Source organism: Sphaerodactylus townsendi, linkage group LG14 (assembly GCF_021028975.2).
Source record: "Sphaerodactylus townsendi isolate TG3544 linkage group LG14, MPM_Stown_v2.3, whole genome shotgun sequence".
Lineage (NCBI taxonomy): Eukaryota > Metazoa > Chordata > Lepidosauria > Squamata > Sphaerodactylidae > Sphaerodactylus > Sphaerodactylus townsendi.
Window position 1 is genome coordinate 7,913,610 of NC_059438.1, and position 19,500 is coordinate 7,933,109.

At 46.1% G+C, this 19,500-nt stretch overlaps 2 protein-coding genes across 3 annotated transcripts in view; both read left to right on the forward strand.

Moving 5' to 3' along the window:
* Nucleotides 1-13,577, forward strand: part of LOC125443807 (protein NLRC5-like) — a 29,830-nt gene extending 16,253 nt beyond the window's left edge. Inside the window, exons 16-27 of the mRNA XM_048516139.1 lie at nucleotides 1,020-1,103; nucleotides 1,588-1,671; nucleotides 2,126-2,209; nucleotides 3,363-3,446; nucleotides 4,431-4,514; nucleotides 5,447-5,530; nucleotides 6,466-6,549; nucleotides 7,094-7,177; nucleotides 8,287-8,370; nucleotides 9,247-9,330; nucleotides 10,801-10,884; nucleotides 13,363-13,577. Coding sequence (XP_048372096.1) covers nucleotides 1,020-1,103; nucleotides 1,588-1,671; nucleotides 2,126-2,209; nucleotides 3,363-3,446; nucleotides 4,431-4,514; nucleotides 5,447-5,530; nucleotides 6,466-6,549; nucleotides 7,094-7,177; nucleotides 8,287-8,370; nucleotides 9,247-9,330; nucleotides 10,801-10,884; nucleotides 13,363-13,441 — 1,003 coding nt within the window. The 3' untranslated portion in view covers nucleotides 13,442-13,577. The remainder of the gene's footprint in view (nucleotides 1-1,019; nucleotides 1,104-1,587; nucleotides 1,672-2,125; nucleotides 2,210-3,362; nucleotides 3,447-4,430; nucleotides 4,515-5,446; nucleotides 5,531-6,465; nucleotides 6,550-7,093; nucleotides 7,178-8,286; nucleotides 8,371-9,246; nucleotides 9,331-10,800; nucleotides 10,885-13,362) is intronic.
* A 3,125-nt stretch (nucleotides 13,578-16,702) lies between these two features.
* CPNE2 (copine 2) overlaps nucleotides 16,703-19,500 on the forward strand; it is a 97,264-nt gene continuing 94,466 nt past the window's right edge. Inside the window, exon 1 of one of the 2 annotated variants that reach the window (XM_048515969.1) lies at nucleotides 16,703-17,349. The gene's annotated coding sequence lies outside the window, so the exon portion shown is untranslated. The remainder of the gene's footprint in view (nucleotides 17,350-19,500) is intronic. The other variant, XM_048515970.1, reaches the window with a different exon arrangement.

A 19,500-nucleotide genomic window follows, 5' to 3' on the forward strand; every position in this document is an offset into this window, starting at 1 on the left:
GGGTGCCTGGCTAAAATGGTTATGACAATGTTACCCTTTTGAATAAAGGAGAAAATAAAAAGGCCGCATGAGTTTCTAACAGATAAAAAATAAGACCAAGGCTGATGGTACAAGTAAGGTAAAATTGTATTTTATTACTTAGCTAAAAATTCTCCATGTATTTCACCAACAGGCTTCTTTGGGGAAATCTGTTAGTCTTTCAGCATCCAATCAACAAGGGTCCAGATCAGTAGCAATATTGGACCCCTTTCATGCCTAGGCTGGTAATAAAGTGACATTATTATTTAATATTAAATTGGTTCACGGCAACCCAATTATTAGTAGCAAAATGTTGGAATAGTTCAGAATACCTCCTTTTTCTGCCTCATAAAAACTTGTGGAGGTGTTGAAAATGGTAAACATTACTGATAGGTTTTATAAACAACCTTTACATTGTATGGCAAACTACTGTTGAATATATGGTTAATTTTCATCATTTTGGGGATGTGGTTTATTTTGGAGGTCTATTCATTGGATGTCTGCACAAATATTTGATTGTTTTATGAAGTTTTTTCTCTTCGGTTTTTTTGTTTAATTTTTTTTCCTTTGAGGAAAATTAGAACGTGTATTAGGGATTTTGTGATGGGGAGGAAGTAAAAATGGAAATAAAAACCAGTTACCAAAACACTGGAATTAAAAAACAACAACACCTAAGTCTGTTTTTCAGATTAGTGTTCATTCTTCCTTACTGGAAAGCAACTGGGAGGAGCCAAAGCTCATTCAGTGAGAGATACTCAGTAATCCAATTCCCACATGGGTCCATTAGAGGACCAGTTCTCTCAGGTCTCTCTTTTATTCTAGAAAAAAACGGGGCAGTGGTAAATAATGAATCCCTAGTAGATAGACAACCTTATTAGCAAAAATAGCAACTGATTAAGTTTTTAAAGGATTGTGTTGATCACATAATTCCAGATTCCTGTTCTCTCTCCTTTCTGCATCATTATTCATGACAACAACTTACTATGGTATTTTCTTTCTAGCATATCCAAAAGCAATGTTGGCACTGAGGGCGTTTGTGCTCTGGTAGATGCTCTGGAAGGAAAACTCCACTTGAAAAGCATAAAGTCAGTTTGTCTTTGATTAATATGAGACTTTGGTGATTTAAATAAGAACCCTGTTATAGTCTTCCAATCCATTTTTTTCTGTGTAAGAGAATACAATATAAACAACCCTCCCTAAAGCATTCCTTCAATAACCTCGTTGAGGCTTTCCAAAGGAATGGCAGGAGTATTCGTTTCCTTCTCAGAGTTAATTTCTCAGTCGATCACCCACATTTCCAGACAGATCTCATGATGGGGTTTAAAAAGTCTACAAACACTCCAGAAAAATAGAACGGTTTAGTCTCTCTTTGTTGAGGACTACTGTGGGTTGTGAAGTCCATGCAGTTGGATTTTTGCTTCAAGTAATGAAGTTAAAGAATCTACCTTCCATACTCCATATATCCTGTTCTTGCAGTCGTATTGCCCACAGATTAAGATTTGCTTATGTGATTTTCAGTTGTGCCATGACTAATGCCTATTCCTGTACTATCCTCTGCCCATTTCTTAGCCTCGGTTTTTTGAATTTTGAAAATGGAAGTGCTCTAAAATTGATTTCAAGACTCTCCGCACTGCCTCTCCTGAGAAGACTTGTGTAAGTATATCTGTCAGTCAAGGTCCAAGCCAGTTTCTTCAGGTCTTCATAACGCCAGCATTAAGACCTACCATTTTTGACTTGTTATTTGCAAAAGTGGAGTAGGGAGTCAGCATGCTATTGCTGTCCCACCAGGCCCTGCTTCCTTCTGTGTTGGGGGGAAGGCAGGCAGGTGATTGGTTGGTCCGGGTGGAAGAGTGCTTTGCCACCACTGCCCCACCGGGTCCAACTTGCTCTTGGATTGGGGGACTGGCTGAGCTACAAGGAATGCAGTGCGGCCAATCACCACACAGGATTTGCTTCCATACATGGGTTGTCTTGAATCGAGTCCTGCACAGCTATTGGTTGGAAGTGAATCGTCACCACATGTTCGAACCTTAGGCAATTATGTCTTAAGATTGAGGTGCTACAATATCATTGACTAATGTTTGGTGATTTCATGGCTGTTTTTCAGTTTGAACAATAATGGTATTAGTAGTGAAGTCTGCCCCCATCTTGCAGAAACTTTGAAGAATGCCATTCACATGGAAGAAATCAAGTAGGCACATTTTCCTTGTTAATTTTTCTCAACTAACATTTGTGAATTATATGTTTATGAGTTCAGGTGCTACAATTTTCTTAGAATTGCATAAACTGGCTTCTTAAATAAATGATAGGATTCCTCTAATTCCTACTACATGTCTAAGATCTACTCCTTAATTCCCGAGTTCATTATTGATTTGATTTCTATTCAATCCAAAGGAAAACACATTTTGTTATTTCTATACAGTCCAAAGGAAAGTACATTCTTTCTGTAGTTACCAAAGCCATAGCCAGTTATATATCATCAGGTTCGATATAGTTGGACTCTAAATTTTGCTAATAGGATTAGATCTGTAGTTTATGCACGAACCACAATGATTTAATCATCCCCTAAGTACTTCATAGTATTTATGGAGGCATTATTCTGATGGCAGAGGGCTGGTGATTGCTGACAGATCCAAGGTCTCCCCTGAACGTTTTTGGATCACATTAAAAGCTTTAAACAGCAGCACAGGTGGATCCATCAGGGCCAATAAAAAAATTCTTGTTAGGAGGGAATCTGTCCAGCTGATTAAATGGTACTGGCAGGAAGACCAGGAGCTGAATCCAGGAGCAAGATATGGGAATAATCTGGGGCTAATTGTAAGATGTTTTCAGGATAAACTCCAATTAAAAAGATTTGTACATAGCAAGACAAGAAAAGAGGATTCTGCCTCAGGGCCAAACAGATGTGACACCAAGAAGGATATGAATGGGCTCTCAATATCTTTTAATAAGCAATTGTGTAGGGCAGGGGGATCCAACTCTGGCACTTCAGATGTTCACGGACTACAATTGGCCATGCCAGCAGGGGCTGATGGGAATTGTAGTCCATGAACACCTGAAGCACCAGGGTTGGACACCTTTGGTGTAGGGCAATGAGGTGGGAAAATGGGGGGGGGGCAGGGAAAGGCTTATACCTGTCTTCCACTTGTGCTATAGTCCTGATCAGGCAAATAAATCTGGAGTCCATGGAGCTCCCTCTGTTTCAAGACCGAATGTTTGTGGTTCATCAACCTTCACTAAATAAGGCAACATCTCAGGGACCTTTTTTGAAAGTTATAAACTAGAAAATTATGACATGAATAAGAGTATGTTTTCTTAACAAGCTTTGCTTTTTTCATGTGAAGTTTAAGCTACAATGAGATTGAGGATGCTGGAATAAAAGAAATAGCCACAGCTGTTCTGGAAATGAAGATCTTGAAGCAAATCGAGTGAGTCTCTCGTGTCTGTGTCCACCCTGCTGGGGATCTAGGTTATAGGAAAGGCAACGACAAATCACCTCTGCTTCTCGCTTGCAATGAAAGCCCCTTGCTGGGATTGCCATGTCAGTTTCAGCTTAATGGCACTTGCGTACATACTAAGTCTGGATGAAGTTCCAGTGCAGTGTAGTGGTTAAGAGCAGGTGGATTCTAATCTGGAGAACCAGGTTTGACTCCCCACTCCTCCACCTGACTGGCAGAGGCTGAACCAGATGTGTTCCCACATTCCTGCTGGGTGACATTGGGCTAGCCACGCTTCTCTCAGAACTCTCTCAGTCCCACCTACCTCACAAGGTGTGAGGAGAGAAAAGGTGGGGTATAAATCCAAACCCTTCTTCTTCTAAGTGGTATGCCTGAGTTGCTTTCTCATAGTGTCAGTATCCTCCTCATACAGTCTTCCTCATCCACTCCTAACCTGTAGTCATTTAAGGTCATGGAACTTACAGTGCATCTGAGCAGGTGATTAGAGCACAACAGCTGAGGTTCCTGACTTCCATGAATTCCTCTGTTCTGCCAACAGTGCAGCCAGACAACATAGCAATGCACATATATTCAGGGTTGGAAGGACAACTTGACCCCAGTCACATGTGCACGGGAGTCAGGGCAGTGTGGATGGGAGCTTGGGCCAATCCTCACAAAATGGACAGCACATGAAAAGCAACCTGGGCCAGGGAGACTCACGTACCAATCTCTTTGCAGTCACAAAGGTCACTGTATGGTCTTCAGCAATTAGGTCTCACGCTATAGTTTAAAAAAATCCCTTTGAGGAAGATTATCAAAATGCATTTAAAAATACAAAAAATGTTCTTAGATCTTTTTTTTCCGGTATTACCTTTCTTTTGTTGTGCTCTCCTTTGTGTCCCCCCCCCCTTTTAATGTTCTGCCTCTTTTTTGATCTGCTACTATTTATGTCTTGCGTATCTACAATCATTTTAGCTTGTCACATAACGGCATCAGTCCTGTGGGAGGACAGTGTTTTGTGGAAGCTCTGGCTAGAAGTTATCAGCTGGAAGAGCTCAGGTAAGCCTGCTGTTTCTCCTTGGTTTTTCTGCTGGTCCCTCCAAAAAGCCCACATCCCTGTTCCTTGGCACACTTGAGGCATTTTAAGCCCCTCCAACTGATCTTCCACTTCCTGCCTCGTCCCTCCCTCTGTCACTCCCTTCCACACACACACAATGGATGCCATGATTCCTTGTGATACTATCCTTTAAAGGACATAGCTTGGGTCTGGGGTCCTGACTCTGTGTAACACACAGAGGTGAGTTGCAGGTTCTCCTCAGTTCAGTGGGGCCCAGTTCAGTGGTTTCAGATGGGAACTGTGTTGTGAGTGGAAATGGGGCTGCAGCCTCCCCACCCCCCCTACTTTCCTGACCTGAAACAATCCTGGAATGATGCTATCTGGCCCACTGAGGAAGACAAAATGTCCCCAAGGCCTTTCACAAATATGAAGCATTTCGTTCATCCCTGAAATGGAAGACAGTGCTATCAGGGCTGGTTCCATATTTGGGGTAGGGCTTGGGCAGAGAATGCCCAGGGATTCCACCATGCTCACTACCAGGCTTATCTACCCATGTGCTCCTAGCTGCCTGTATGTCCTTCACATGCCCATTAGCAAGCTTTCTTGTCACCTGTGGTCACAGCCCACACTACCTATGTCCCTGTTCCCTGATGGTGATAGTCAGCAGTTGTAGCTGGGAGTGCTGTTGCCGTGGCAACCACCCACATGCCTTTGCTCAGCAGCACTAGGCAAATGAAATCATGGCAGCCAAAGCATTGGCAAGGAGGTAGGGGAAGAGTATGAACATGGGTTTCAGAAGATGTGTGGTTGTTGGCAGAAGTGGGTCTCACCCGAAGCTCTGGGCCCTGGCACCTGTCTCAACTCAGGGGGTGCCAGCCTTGAGTTCAATGTTTCATGCTTTAGAAGTGGCATTTCACCCTCTGTTTTCTTTCAGGTTATCTGAGAATAATATTGGACCTGAGACAGTGGCAAAGCTGGCTGCAATTCTGCCTTCTATGCACAGCTTGAAGCTCCTTCAGTAGGTGTCTTTGTTTAATCCGGTATTTTTTCTTACCTTTTCTTATTTACCACTGTGACCTTCCTCCTGCTTACCTACAGATGTGCTTACACTTACACATACACACAGGTCTATCACCTACTAATGGGAGTTTCCAGACCATTTATGTATACACTATTCATCTGTTACTGAGAAGCACTTGATGCTTTAACATTCCCCACATATTGGTTTAATCAGGTTACGCTCCTTCGAATTGTTCCTAGCCAAGCTCATCTGCAATTTGGGCTGCCTGACCACCTTCTTGTTCGTTTGTTCGTTTGTTCGTTCGTTCGTTCGTTCGTTCGTTCTGTCTTGCTTTCGCTGCTTTGGCTTAACATTACTTTGTTAGACCAGTCTCGTCATTTTTACTAAGTAGCTGGCTGCTCTTTCTTTCTTTCTTTCTTTCTTTCTTTCTTTCTTTCTTTCTTTCTTTCTTTCTTTCTTTCTTTCTTTCTTTCTTTCTTTCGGTCTGTCGGTCTGTCGGTCTGTCGGTCTGTCGGTCTGTCGGTCTGTCGGTCTGTCTGTCTGATTGTCTGTCTGTCTGTCTTGCTTTCACTGCTTTGGCTTAGCATTATTTTGTTAGACCACCTTGTCAATTTCACTAATTGCATTTCTCCCAATGGGGGAAATATACAGATTTGTATTATTGGGAGTAGGATGATCTTGAGTGGACAAATTGCAGGAATTGAAAGAATAAAATAACTGCCCTTCCCCACCACTCTTGATTGAAGTCCTGAAAGCTACTTTTCAATAAATAGGGTCAACAGCACCACAGGTGGCTTGGGGGTGGTATTGCAGTGACCAGATTCACTAGCAGTCAGCAGACAATAGGAGGTGCTAACAGGTACCCACCCAATTACATTTTCAGTTAAGCAAAGGATACCATGTGCAAATCATTTTCCTTCTTGTCTTCCCAGCCTGTCATCCTGCAACATAGACTCTGATGGAGTTTCTCATTTGGCCAAAGCGCTGTCTGAATGTCCACAAATACAGAATCTCAGGTAAAAAAAGAATAAAAGTTGGCTGCCTTTCCTAATGAGACGTTATTGGAATACCAGGGTTTATTGGAATGAGACGTTATTGGAATACCAAGCCGCTATCACAAACTGTAGAGGTTTTACCTTTGGAAAGGATCCCAGTACTGCTCTTGAGGAATGGGGGATGGAACCTCATGAATGGCATATGGGGCAAACCAGGGGACTGTAATAGAAAAAGAAAACTGGTGGAAATTACACCTCCCTTTCCATTATGGAAAAATGTTGTCTGGATTCAAACCTTAACTGTATTATTTATTTATTTTAATTTAAAAATCAGGCCTGCATTTGAATGCTAGTCCTATGCTCAGCTCAAGAAGAAGTTGCTCTTTGGATATTAAGAGGATATATCTTCCACAAATAGCATGCACTGATGTAATGGCTTCTAGTGGATGTGGCCTGGAGGATACACACCATTCATCCGTTTTAAGCAATAGAAAGCAATTATTCTGTTCATATAAGTATTGAAAAGTGAGATACTTCAGCTTGATCCTCTTTGTTGATCTTGTAGTTTGTCAGAAAATTGTATTGAGTACAAAGGCATCAAGGCCCTTGCAGAGGGGCTTGGACAGTCTTCACAACTAAGCAAGATTGAGTAAGTCCTTCACTTAAGTAATCTTTGCGAGGAGACAGTATAATCTTGGTCACACTGCTATAGATTGTTTGGGATCACCAGAATGCTTCCATTTTTATTCTGAGCATTTCTGCATACAATATATCTTTTGACCTACATCCTGCCTGTTCTCTCAAAGATCTCTCGGTGGCATACATAGAATTTCTGTTTTCTCCTCACTACCACCATTGCAGTGTAATAATTGAACTAGGATCTGGCAAACCCAGGCTCGAATCCCCACTCTGCCATGGAAGGTTGCTGGGTGACCCCGGGCCAGTCACGTGCTCTCAACCTAATTTACCTCACAGGGTTATTGTGGGAATAAAATAGAGAAGACGAGAATGACAAGCTGCTTTGGGTCCCTGTTGAGGATACAGATAAATAAATAAACCCATCTGAAAAACTGGTTAGGTCAGACTGAGAGATGATGTAGTGGGTCAAGATTATTGAGTGAAGACGGAGAAGAAATCTGATGTCAAGAGTTTCTGTTGAGGCCCAGCACACTAGTTCATGCCCCACATTGCTATCTTCTAACACTTATGCCTGCCAAACGAAGGCTGATAACAGGCGGGCAACAGCGGAGAACAAAACTCCAGAGCCGGAGGTAGCTTTGAATCCTTTCAGCAACCAGTGAGTTAAATTTTGGTAGCTGCAGATTTTCAAGGTTGTCCTTCAAGAGGTTGTCCTGCTCCCTGCTCCTGCAGCCCATCCAGACTCATACACTTTACGCTCAAACTTGATGTGACCTTTGTTCCCCTGAATTGGGACTGGCTCCCCGACCTGACTCTCACTTACGTCAGTCTGTCAGTAGTGACTGGGATCCCATGTCCTGCAGGGCTGGATTCAAACTGGGATCATGGAAGTGGGACCTTCCCCTGTCCTGTGACCCATTTTCCAGACCCATAACTCCCCTGCGGGGGGGACATTGCACCAAGGGTGCATGTGTGTTAAATGTTCATTGAAGCTGTATATGTGACAACTAGAAGACCCCCAGCTGCTATTTAGTGACATAAAGAGAGGAATGGTCCATCAGATATGACAAGGCCTCCTGTTTCAAACTGGCTTAGATGTCCAACCTGTGTTCTTTTCAGACTGAAGATGTGTGGAATCACCGACTCTGCTTCCAAGCCCCTTGCCTCTGGGGTTGGCTGCTGTGCTCTACTAGAAGAGATTGTGTGAGTACAAAGCAGGGAACGAGGGGAGCTGTCTCATGGCTGAGCCTTGGAATTGACGCGTAAGGAGCTGTGGCAGGAGCTGCATGGAATGATCTGGTTTCCCTCGGTGTAGTCATGTGGCAGAATTACCACCCGCCAGCAGAGGATTGTTGGAAGTTGATAAGATTAGAGAAGTGAATCACACGAAGATGCACCATTCATCTCCACTGATGGTTGATTTAGACTCACAAGTGCCTGAATATTTTGTAAAGTTAATTTCACACTGCATAGTCACAGTTGTGTTGCAGTGTGCTGACGTTCCGTGGCACGCAGTTCTGCTCCTGTATATCCTATATATCAGTCAATAGGTCCCTCCTTATGGCTCCATTCATATTTCCTTGTTCTATTTTGTTTTGGATGCCTAGGCTTTTTTTTTTGCATTTATATCTTGTCTTTACTTCCATCATGGCACTTCAAGTGGCATACCAAAAGCACTCATCCAGGCTCTGACTAGCATGAGGCCTGAATTTTCTTAGCTTCGGCAAGAGCATCAGGGTGCTACAAGACCCTGTCTCTGACTAGCTTATTCTCATTTCTCTTGGTTGTAGTGGTTAAGAGCAGGTGGATACTAATCTGGAGAACCAGGTTTGATTCCCCACTCCTCCACCTGAGTGGCAGAAGCTTATCTGGTGAACCAGATATGTTTCTGCACGCCTTGATGGGTGACCTTGGGTAGTCATAGTTCTCTCTGCCTCACCTACCTCACAAGGTGTCTGTTGTGGGGAGAGGAAGGGAAAGGAGCTTGTAAGCCACCTTGAGTCTTCTTACAGTAGAGAAAGGCTGGGTATAAATCCAAATTCTTCTTCTTCTCTTCTTGGCTGTTCTTGCCCTCTTTAGCCTTTCCTGGAATGCACTTGGTGATGAAAGCGCTCTGGAACTGGCCAAAATTCTTCCAGGGATGAGGAGACTGAGAATACTTGAGTAAGTAGAAGTCATTGTGACACAAAGTCATGCAATAATGAAGGGACTGCTGAGCTGCATCCACTTACAGTAGCTGTAATCATTTGCAACTCCTTTTCACCGTACAGACAATCCAGTCCAATTGCAAACGATTGCTGTAACACAATGGAAGCAAAGTGTCCAGTGGATAGGTGGATGCAGCCCTGGATACCATGGACCACAGCGGCCAGGAAATGTTGCTGCTATGAGCAAATGCTATGACTCAATCCAAGGCGTGGTCCCAACTGGCCCCTCCATTCAGAATCCTTGTAATGTCAAAGAGTTTGCTGGAACATAATGTTTTGGGGCAACCTCAGAAATCCTCTGTAATTTTGCAGTGGGACTCTTGGGTATGCCTCATGGATTCACTGGCATTTCTAAAACTACCACTGACAAGAGAGACTGCTTGGATCAGTTTCGGGGGCAGGCTGCGCCACTTACGAACTTACCATGGAACAACCACAGCCAGATGGAGATAATCCAACCCCCTGTGGTATCTGGCTGACAGCCGAAGACTTCATGTGGCCGTCATGGTGTCATGGCAACACTGCTCCCAAAGGGCCTTCCTGGTGGCGCAGGGAGGCTTTGCAAGCGTGAAAGCCTCTCCACTGCTAAGAAGACCCCATTGGATCTAACAGGCTTATGCCACCCAAAAGGGTAGCATAAGTCTGGCTGCCCAGCTGCCGGCATAACACACTGAATGGCTGGAAGGAAGCTGACTAACGTTGGCTCCTCCCCTGGCGATGACCCCAGCCTGCCCCTATTATGCTGACAGGGGCACTGGGATGCTGGCACCATGTCTCAGCGCCAGGGAGGGCCATGGCAGCCTCATGCTGGCAACATCACCCTTCTGCCAGGGTAAGTGCCCCAGGGAGGGCAAATCCACTGGTGCAGCTGGGTGCTGCTCCCACAGGCAGATTCGCTCCCTACTTTGAATGAGGCTCTAAAGCAGGGGTCTTCAAACTACGGCCCCCCAGATGTTCATGAACTACAATTCCCATCAGCCCTGCCACTTGGCCATATTGGCAGGGGCTGATGGGAATTGTAGTCCATGAACATCTGGAGGGCCATAGTTTGAAGACCCTTGCTCTAAAGTGAGATTAGCTTACCCATGTCTGCTCCATGGCTGATTGGCAATGTGAGAGCACCGTTGCAAACTAAAACAGGCCATACTGATGACTTTGTCTCTTTAGTGAGTTTTGTTGCCCTTTCATATGTCACAGCCGCATATACCAGCCACTCATTGATCCCTGTGACATGAACAGTTGTCATGTTGTGTGATCAGGGCCATGTGCATACAGCTGTGGTAAGCTCAAACAGACCACTGGGTTTTTCAGGGTTTGTGTTCACACCTGGTGAGGCTGCACGTGACACTGTCTAAACCCTGCTTATCTGATAAACAAAGATGGGACTGACTTCTCTTCTGTTTATGTTTCTCTTCTGCTTGAAAAGTCTGGACCATAACGAAATCACAGGCTGTGGAGTCAGAAGGCTAGTTGAAGAGCTTCCTTGGTGTCGAAGAATCCAATCTGTACGGTGAGTTCACAATGAATGAAGTAGCAGCCTCCCACCATTTGGGAGCGCCAAATTTATTCCATGCTGGGAAACTCTGGCTTGTTATGCCTGCCTGGTAAAGGCTGAGGCAATCAAATTTTGTGAGCATGCTGCTTGTTTTTTACAATGCTTTACATAACTTTTCCCCCTTGTAACGTAGACTACGAACCAAATGTTGAAGTTTTGCACTTAAGCTGAAGGAATTGAGTTCCCAGATAGTCTGCATGACCTCACAGGGGTGTTACATGAGCAAAATGGATGAAGGAACCAAGTAGGGTTTTCACACAATGGTTGGCAACCAGTTAGAGTTCAGAGGTACTGGGGACACGAGGGATGGGGTGATATCAGTGCAATGGCACTACATCACTTCCTGGAAACCCCAGAAATGACATCATGTCATTCAAGGAATCATTGGAAAGTCAAAACTGGTTTTAACACCACTGTATTTCTATAGTTGCAACTAAGGAGCAGTGCCTCATAGGTCAAGGGGTGAATCTTTATGGGATAAGGTAAATACAGCCTATTGGATCTTAGCAAAAAATAACACCGAGCACATCTGCAAGTAACACTTGGCTGTGCTCAGTGGCTCAGCATGAAACTTAAAGAAGTGGAACCAATAACTTGCTTCCTTGATTCTTCAGCTATACACCTGACTTCTGAAGATGCTAAGAAGGCTAAAATCTTGGAAATTTCAGTCAAGATGCTCCATCAGTGCAGGGTACCCTGACAGCTGGTTACTCCACCCACTTGCTCCACAGGTGGGGCTGCAACATAAATTAGACTGGATTGTCCTCCTTTCTGGTGGGAGGAGGCTCCTCCCCCTTCCAACCATACCTGCTCCCTAGTGACAGGGAGACTTCAGAGCTGTCTCTCTGCTGTTTTTTTTTTATCTTAGAAGAAAGAGGAGAAGTCACTAGAATTCTTCCTTTTTTTAAGGAGGCAAAGGAGCTGGGTTGCTTTATGCTGTTGTGTTGCCCCTGAAGTGGACAGCTGTTTCACAGCAAACAGGGCTGTGACAAATTGCTGGGCTTCAATGAGGCATAGCAGAATGAATTTCTGGAAGCAGAGAGAGAAGCCGAAAGGGCATCAGACTGCAGAGAGATCACATTCTTTAAATGCTCTTTCTGTGAGCATTTTTAAGGGAACATTCCCCGTGAGGTAAAAAAAATAACACAGCAGGGAAACATGGAGGAACATTCAACAGTCCTATTTCCTACCTGTAGCTGGTGGCAAATGGTTTTGGCTGGCATTAAAGGAAATGGGTGTGCCACAACATCTGACTTTTTTGATGTGCAACCTAGATTCTGGCTAGCGTTAGGACAGAATATGGAGAAACAGAATGGCTTCAAACTGACAAAGATGTTAGGCGAGGATTTATTTTATCTCCCTGTCTTTCTAATAAGGCTGCGAAAGCACCAGGTCATTACTGACCTATGGGATGATGTCACATCACGACGTTCACTAGGCAGAGTATGTTTTATGGGATGGATTGCCATTGCCTTCCCCAGTGGTCTACACTTTACCCCCAGTAAGCTGGGTACTCATTTTGCCATCCTTGGAAGAAGGGGTGCTGTGTCGACCATAATCCGGCTACCTGAAACCTACTTTTGTTGGGATTAAACTCGATGTAGGGATGAGCCCCGCGAACCCAGCAGAACCTCAGAAAGAGCGCATGGAATGCCTGTGCCATCTGTGTCCTTCTGGGCGCACACGCTCACCCATCCCCCATAACCCCCGTGAGTCACAGGTCACGAACTACCTGACTCACGGCCACCAGGTGTCCCAGACAAAGGGACAAAGGGGCTCCTGCCCCCACGTATGGATTAGACCCAGACGCGAACGTTTCCTCCCGCACGTAGGCAACCCCATGATGTCATGTGTCATATGATATTCTCCCGCTCTCCCGCCTCCCATGCACGCCCCTATTGTAAACCCTAATAAAAGGTGCCAGGGACGAGCACACGGCAGAGTTGCCAGGTCCACGGATCACGCTTCCTGCTGCTGGCTCTCTCCACCAGATGATATCACCGCGTCTCGCCTCTTCCTTGCAACCCCTGTGGGCTGACTTCACTCAGGTTGTGAGCAGAACTTTGGCCCCTTCCGCACATGCAGAATAATGCACTTTCAATCTCCTTTCACAATTGTTTGCAACTAGATTTTGCTGTTCCGCACAGGAAAATCCGGCTGCAAAGTGTATTGAAAGTGGATTGAAAGTGCATTATTCTGCATGTGCGGAAGGGACCTTTGACTGCAATGCTGCCGCTTATCACTGTGCCACAGAGGTGTCTTCTTGCTTTGCAAATATTATGCCTGTGCTGAAGAAAATGTCCCAAACATAGCCCTGTTCCCGTCCTTCTTTCTCCTTAAAAAAATGTATATCGTCTGAAGTGGATCTCACTGGAAAGGAGGAAAGGGAACAGACTGGATAGGGCATCTAATAGTCTCCTTTTGTCTTTCTAGGTTGTGGCATAATAAGATTTCCAAGGAGATGGAAGGGAATCTAAGCAAGGAAGAGCCTCGGCTGCATTTCTCGGCTTAAGAAGAGAGGAAATGAGGTTGCACTGTTGAATAAGAGGAAAAGCTACTGCCAATTACAAAGGAAGACAGGCTATGAACAAGAAGAAGAAGAAGAGTTTGGATTTATATCCCTCCTTTCTCTCCTGTAAGGAGACTCAAAGGGGCTTACAATCTCCTTTCCCTTCTTCTCCCCCACAACAAATACCCTGTGAGTTGGGTGGAACTGAGAGAGGTCTGTAGAGCTGTGACTAGCCCAAGGTCACCCATCTTGTGTATGTTGAAGTGCACAAGCTAATCTGATTAATCAGATAAGCCTCCACAGCTCAAGTGGCAGAGTGGGGAATCAAACGCGGTTCTCCAGATTAGAGTGCACCTGCTCTTAACCACTTCACCCCTGCTGCTCCTAAAACGGTGCTTTAAAGTTCCGTTTATATCATCACTCAGCATAGCTAGGAACAAGGTGCTGAATTCTCACTTGGAAAAGGCAGGATTTGGGCTTTTGCATGATGGGAAGGGTTTGCAGAAATCCCAACCCCGCCGCACGTAACGTTGTAAGAGAAAACAGGTTGTGCCAGAGCTGAGTTCATCTGGGTCACCCAAACTCTGTGCCAAGAAAAGCTGAATTCTTCCAAGTTGTGTAAAGTTTACAGATTTGCACATATTAACTTATTTTGTGTAATGTATTTTGCTTTGAGTTGTCACAGGAAAAGTCAAACAGCCTTTGGGAATCATGGAAGGTTGGCACCATCCTCTCACACCCCCAACACTCGAAATAATGAGTGACCCTTCTGGTTTCAGAGATCTTGCTAGAATGGGCCCCAGAATTTTCCATCTGATCTGCAAAAGTGATAAAGGCTAGACACTGCAGTATTTTTTTTGTAAAATGAGCACTGGGATTCTCAGGAAACCGGGTTTTGTATTTTTCCCCCTGTGCTGGCATAAATTTATGCACAGATTCTTAACATGCTCTTTTCTGTAAGATTTCTCTCTCTCCTGAGGGAGGAGGCTTTTCTAGAGGTAATGGGATTGCACTGTACAAAATGGCCTACAAATTTACTTGGATAGATGATAAAGGACTGTGGTATATATTATTGTGTACAGTATATTGTGAGAAGGATTTCACTATGTAACTTTTGCACTGTTTAATGTGTCAGGTGACTAAAATCAAGATTTTTGTCTCACTACAAATGCTAATTTTCTGTCCCCAAACATTTCCCCTCTGCTGTAATCAAGCTGATTAAAATACACATCACACCGAGGAAGAGGAGAAGGAAGAGAAGAAGACATCTTGTGAGGTAGGTGGGGCTGAGAGAGTTCCAAAAAACTGTGACTAGCCCAAGGTCACCCAGCAGGGATGTAGGAGTGTGGAAACACATCTGCTAGTCACATCTGGAACTCTCAGCCCTACCTGGCTCACAAGATATCTGTTGTGGGGAGAGAGAGAGGGAGAGAGAGAGAGAGAGACTGAGACTGAGACTGCTGGCTTGCAGCACCATAAGATCTTGACACCATTCTGCATGTGGCACTTACACATGAATGAATGAAGCTTCCCCATAATCATACAGACCTTTGGTACAACAAGGTTAGTATTGCCTATTGCCTGCTCAGACTGGCATCAGTTCCCCAATCTCAGGTACAGGTCTACTATCTCAGGTACAGACTGGAGAGGCTGGGGGCTGAACTTGCCATCTTCTACCTACTAAATAAAGGCTTTGCCCCACAACCTCATAGAGTTTTTGAGACAAGTGATTAAGCAGAGGTGGTTTGCCAATTGCCTTCCTCTGCAAAGTCTTCCTTGGTGGTTTTCCGTCCAAGTACCTATCCTGCTTAGCTTCTGAGACCAGACTATACTAAACTATTCCAAACAACTCTTGAAAGCTTGTCCTGGGTTAAATTTTGTGAGTCTGTAACTTGCCGCTGGATTTCTGTGGAAGTCCTCTAATCAAAGTTCAACCATTGGAAACGCCCTACAAAACATCTCATCCTTCACCACATGATGGCGCATTCTTACAGTATATTAAACCTCATTCCATTTACCAGTAACCTTCTGGATTCGTGTGTCTTAAGTGGGCAGGCAGGCAGTTGTCTATAGTTACTAGTCTATATATATATATAGTTACTAGTGCTTAAATACTATTGTATCACTAGGGTTCCTCTACAGCTGTTCAAAAACCCAGGGAAACTGATGGATGTTTATGATAGGTTTGAGCACATGGTTGGAAGCCCCTGACTGACAGTGCATTTCACAGAATAGCCACAAACCCAAGCCCCTTCAGCAAATGCAGAATAATGCACTTTCAATTGGTTGAGGCGGGTTTTCTGGGCTGTGTGGCCATGGTCTGGTAGATCCTGTTCCTAACGTTTCGCCTGCATCTGTGGCTGGCATCTTCAGAGGTGTATCACAGAGAGAAGTATGTTACACTGTGTCTAGGGTTAGTGTAATAGACTTCTTTCTGTGATACACCTCTGAAGATGCCAGCCACAGATGCAGGCGAAATGTTAGGAACAAGATCCACCAGACCACGGCCACACAGCCCAGAAGACCCACCACAACCAATTGAATCCGGCCGTGAAAGCCTTTGACAACACAATACACTTTCAATCCACATTCACAATTGTTTGCAAGTGGATTTTGCTATTCCGCACATAAAATCCAGCTGCAAAGTGGATTGAAAGTGCATTATTCTGCATTTGCGGGAGGGGCCCAAGGGGGCTTCACCAAACCTGGCCTGCTGGATTCTGGTGTGCCGGGAAAGGTCGAAGGCTGCAAGAAAGACCCAATGTGAAATGGATTGACTCTATAAAGGAAGCCACAGCCCTCAGTTCGCAAGACCTGAACATGGTTGTTAACAACAGGATGTTTGGGAAGGCATTGATTCATAGGGTCACTGTAAGTCGGAGTCGATGTGACCGCACTTATCATGCATGTGACACACCTTGATCATTCCCTTTTTAGGCTTGCCTTTAAAACAAAAATGGATGCAACAGCCCTGAGAGAGATTGCCTGGTGACTCCAAGTTGCCTGAGCCCTTGCGTCTGGAAAAACATATCTAGATCTGGCCTCAGGCTCCATTTGAATTCCTATTGAGAGTCCAGGCCCAGTAAGAAGAAGATGAGTTTGGATTTGTATCCCCCGCCCTTCTCTCCCAGAGGTTCACAAACTCCTTTGCCTTCCTCTCCGCACAACAGAATCTCCCTGGCTCAGGCAGGCCTGCAAGCCCGACCCTTTCGACTTGCGGTCAGCTAACCCAGAGGGGGGGAACTCAGCCCCATTCGCCGTGCGTTTCCTCGCAAGTGAGCCCGGCCAGGTCCGCTCAATCGGGCTGCGAGCCGCCTTCCCGCCGACGCTGTGCGCGCCTTCGAGCCAAACAAGCGCCCCGAAGTCCGGGGCTCCTCCGGCTGCCGCGCTCTCGTCGGTGGGTCTACTGCGGGGCGGGCTGGACGCGTTGCGCACGGGCGCTAGCGAGCCAGGGACCAGGCTCTGGGCCCGCCGGCGCTTTCCCGTCAGTTCCGCCCCCTGGGCCGGGGCCTTGTTTGCGCTTCTGCAAACCACTCGACGGCAAACGGGCAGGAAGCGCCGCGCCCGGAGCCCAGCCTGGCCCCGCTGGTGGGTGGGCAGGCAGGCAGAGAAGCTCCGCCAAGCCCAGCCCAGCCCTGCCGCGCCTCCCAAGCGCCTGGACGCAGCCGGAGCGGCGGCGGCTGTGCCTCCGGGGAGCCCTCCGCGGGAAGGAGTCGCCGCCGCCGGCCGGAGCGGGAAGGAGGCAGCGGCGAGCCAGCCAGCCCATCAGCGGCGATGAGCTCTCCGCCCCGACTCGGCTGAAGTAGGCGCCGCCGGTCCGCGGAAACCGGTCCGCATTCCCGGGCGCCTCGGCCCTCCCCACGGGCATGCGGGCGGCGCGCTGAGAAGCGCTCGGACGACCGGAGCTGCAGGTAGGTGGCTGCGAGAGTCCCCGCCTCGCCCTGCCCTGCTTCGGGGGTCCCCCGGTCCTGGATGCCGCTTCGCCCCCTCCTTGCCACCGGGCGGAAAACCGGGAGCCACGAGGGTCTGCGTGACGCGAAGTGTCCGGGACTCGTATTCCCACGTTCCGTCGTGTCACTCGCGGGTCCGGTTTCCGAAAATAGACAGTCGAACCTGATGCGCGTGTTTGAAAGCACAAGTGGACCCCCTGCTCGTTGTTCACATGTGACGTGTCGGACGGTGTGTGTTTGTGTGTGTTTTGTGTTTTCAACTAAGGGGCAGGTTAATGTGTGCATGTTTTTCTATGCAAGACGGTTCTGCCGGCTACAGTCTTGTTGTTGTCAGCCTGCTGTTTTGGAAGTATGCGAACGAATGGTCAAGAAGAGTGCCTCTGAGCAGGTGCAGAGTGCCTCCTCAGTAACTGCAGGCAGCCCCCCCCCCCCTTACACCCGGTGCTTTTGTGTTAAAGAGCAAGTAGGAATTGGAGGCTGCTGGTTTGAAAACTCGGGTGATAAACACACAAACACACGCACACCATTCAAACAAACCCTTTGATTCCCTGCTGTGTTGTTACCAGTGATTTTTAAACATAAAATATGTTACTGTAAAAGAAGACCCAGGCGGCAGCAGCCATCCCTGGTTTTCTGAATGCAGCCAAGAGTGTAACTATGTAGGTAATAGCTTAGTTTTTTAAAAAAGGTTTTATGATAATGGAATTTTATAGCAACCCTCCCTCCCACACATACACACACACACATACACACACACACACAACAGGTTGCCTATGGAGTGAAACTTCTTCTAGCGGACACCTGAAAAACTGCAGGCATCTTCTGACAGGAAGAAGAATTGGCTTTGCTCCTTGGCAAAATTGCCTTTAAAATTGCTTTGGAATAAAAATAATAAAAAACTTAACTGTTAGTCTTGTTCTATTTCGGTTCTTCGTTTTCCCTTTTTCTTTTTCTTTTTTTGTAAGTGAAACTGTCGACTGATCCTGGTGTTCCAGGATGGAAATCAAAGAGAGCAACCGCTCAGCAGGCCGCTAACATTTAGCGATGTTCAATCAAGTTTCTGTAAAAGTTAAAACGAAACCCTGCCTCAGATCTTGGAGAGGAAGCAGCCAGATTGGTGCAAAACGTCGTGCGGGCTGAATGTTACAACGTTTTTAAAAAGAGGGATGGACGGCATGCCGGTTTTTCATACCAGCAAGGTGCAAAGGTGGCCACGAGCTGAACTTTATTCCTGGGGGTGTTGACGAGCAACATGTTTGATGGGAAGCTGGAGCCAGAGGTGACTCACAGAGAAGAAGCAGGCATAGTGCTGGCATAGTACAAAGAAAGGCCAGCCATCCCAGGTGAAAGCAGGGTTTCCCAAGAACAGGTCTTGTGCCTGACAAGGCAGAGGCCTCTTCCACACATGCAAAATAATGCACTTTCAATCCACTTTGCGCCTGGATTTTACTCTGTGGAATAGCAACATCCAATTGCAAACTGTGAAAGTGGATTGAAAGTGCATTATCCTGCATGTGTGGAAGGGCCCCAAATAACACAAGGCATGGTTTTTCCGATGCTCTCAAAACCAGCCTTTTGGGTGTCTTTGGCGTAGGAGGTTAAGTGGCGTAGGAGGTTAAAAGCTCGTGTATCTAATCTGGAGGAACCGGGTTTGATTCCCAGCTCTGCTGCCTGAGCTGTGAAGGCTTATCTGGGGAATTCAGATTAGCCTGTACACTCCCACACATGCCAGCTGGGTGACCTTGGGCTAGTCACAGCTTCTCGGAGCTCTCTCAGTCCCACCCACCTCACAGGGTGTTTGTTGTGAGGGGGGAAGGGCAAGGAGATTGTAAGCCCCTTTGAGTCTCCTGCAGGAGAAAAAGGGGGGGATATAAATCCAACCTCCTCCTCCTCCTCCTCCTCCTCCTCCTCTTCTTCTTCTTCTTCTTCTTCTTCTTCTTCTTCTTCTTCTTCTTCTTCTTCTTCTTCTTCTTCTTCTTCTTCTTCTTCTTCTTCTTCTTCTTCTTCTTCTTCTTCTTCTTCTTCTTCTTCTCTGATTGATGCCAATCTTCAGCTGGTGGCGGGTGGATAAGATAGGATTTATTTGGATTCGTGAGAGCAGGCTTAGGGGTA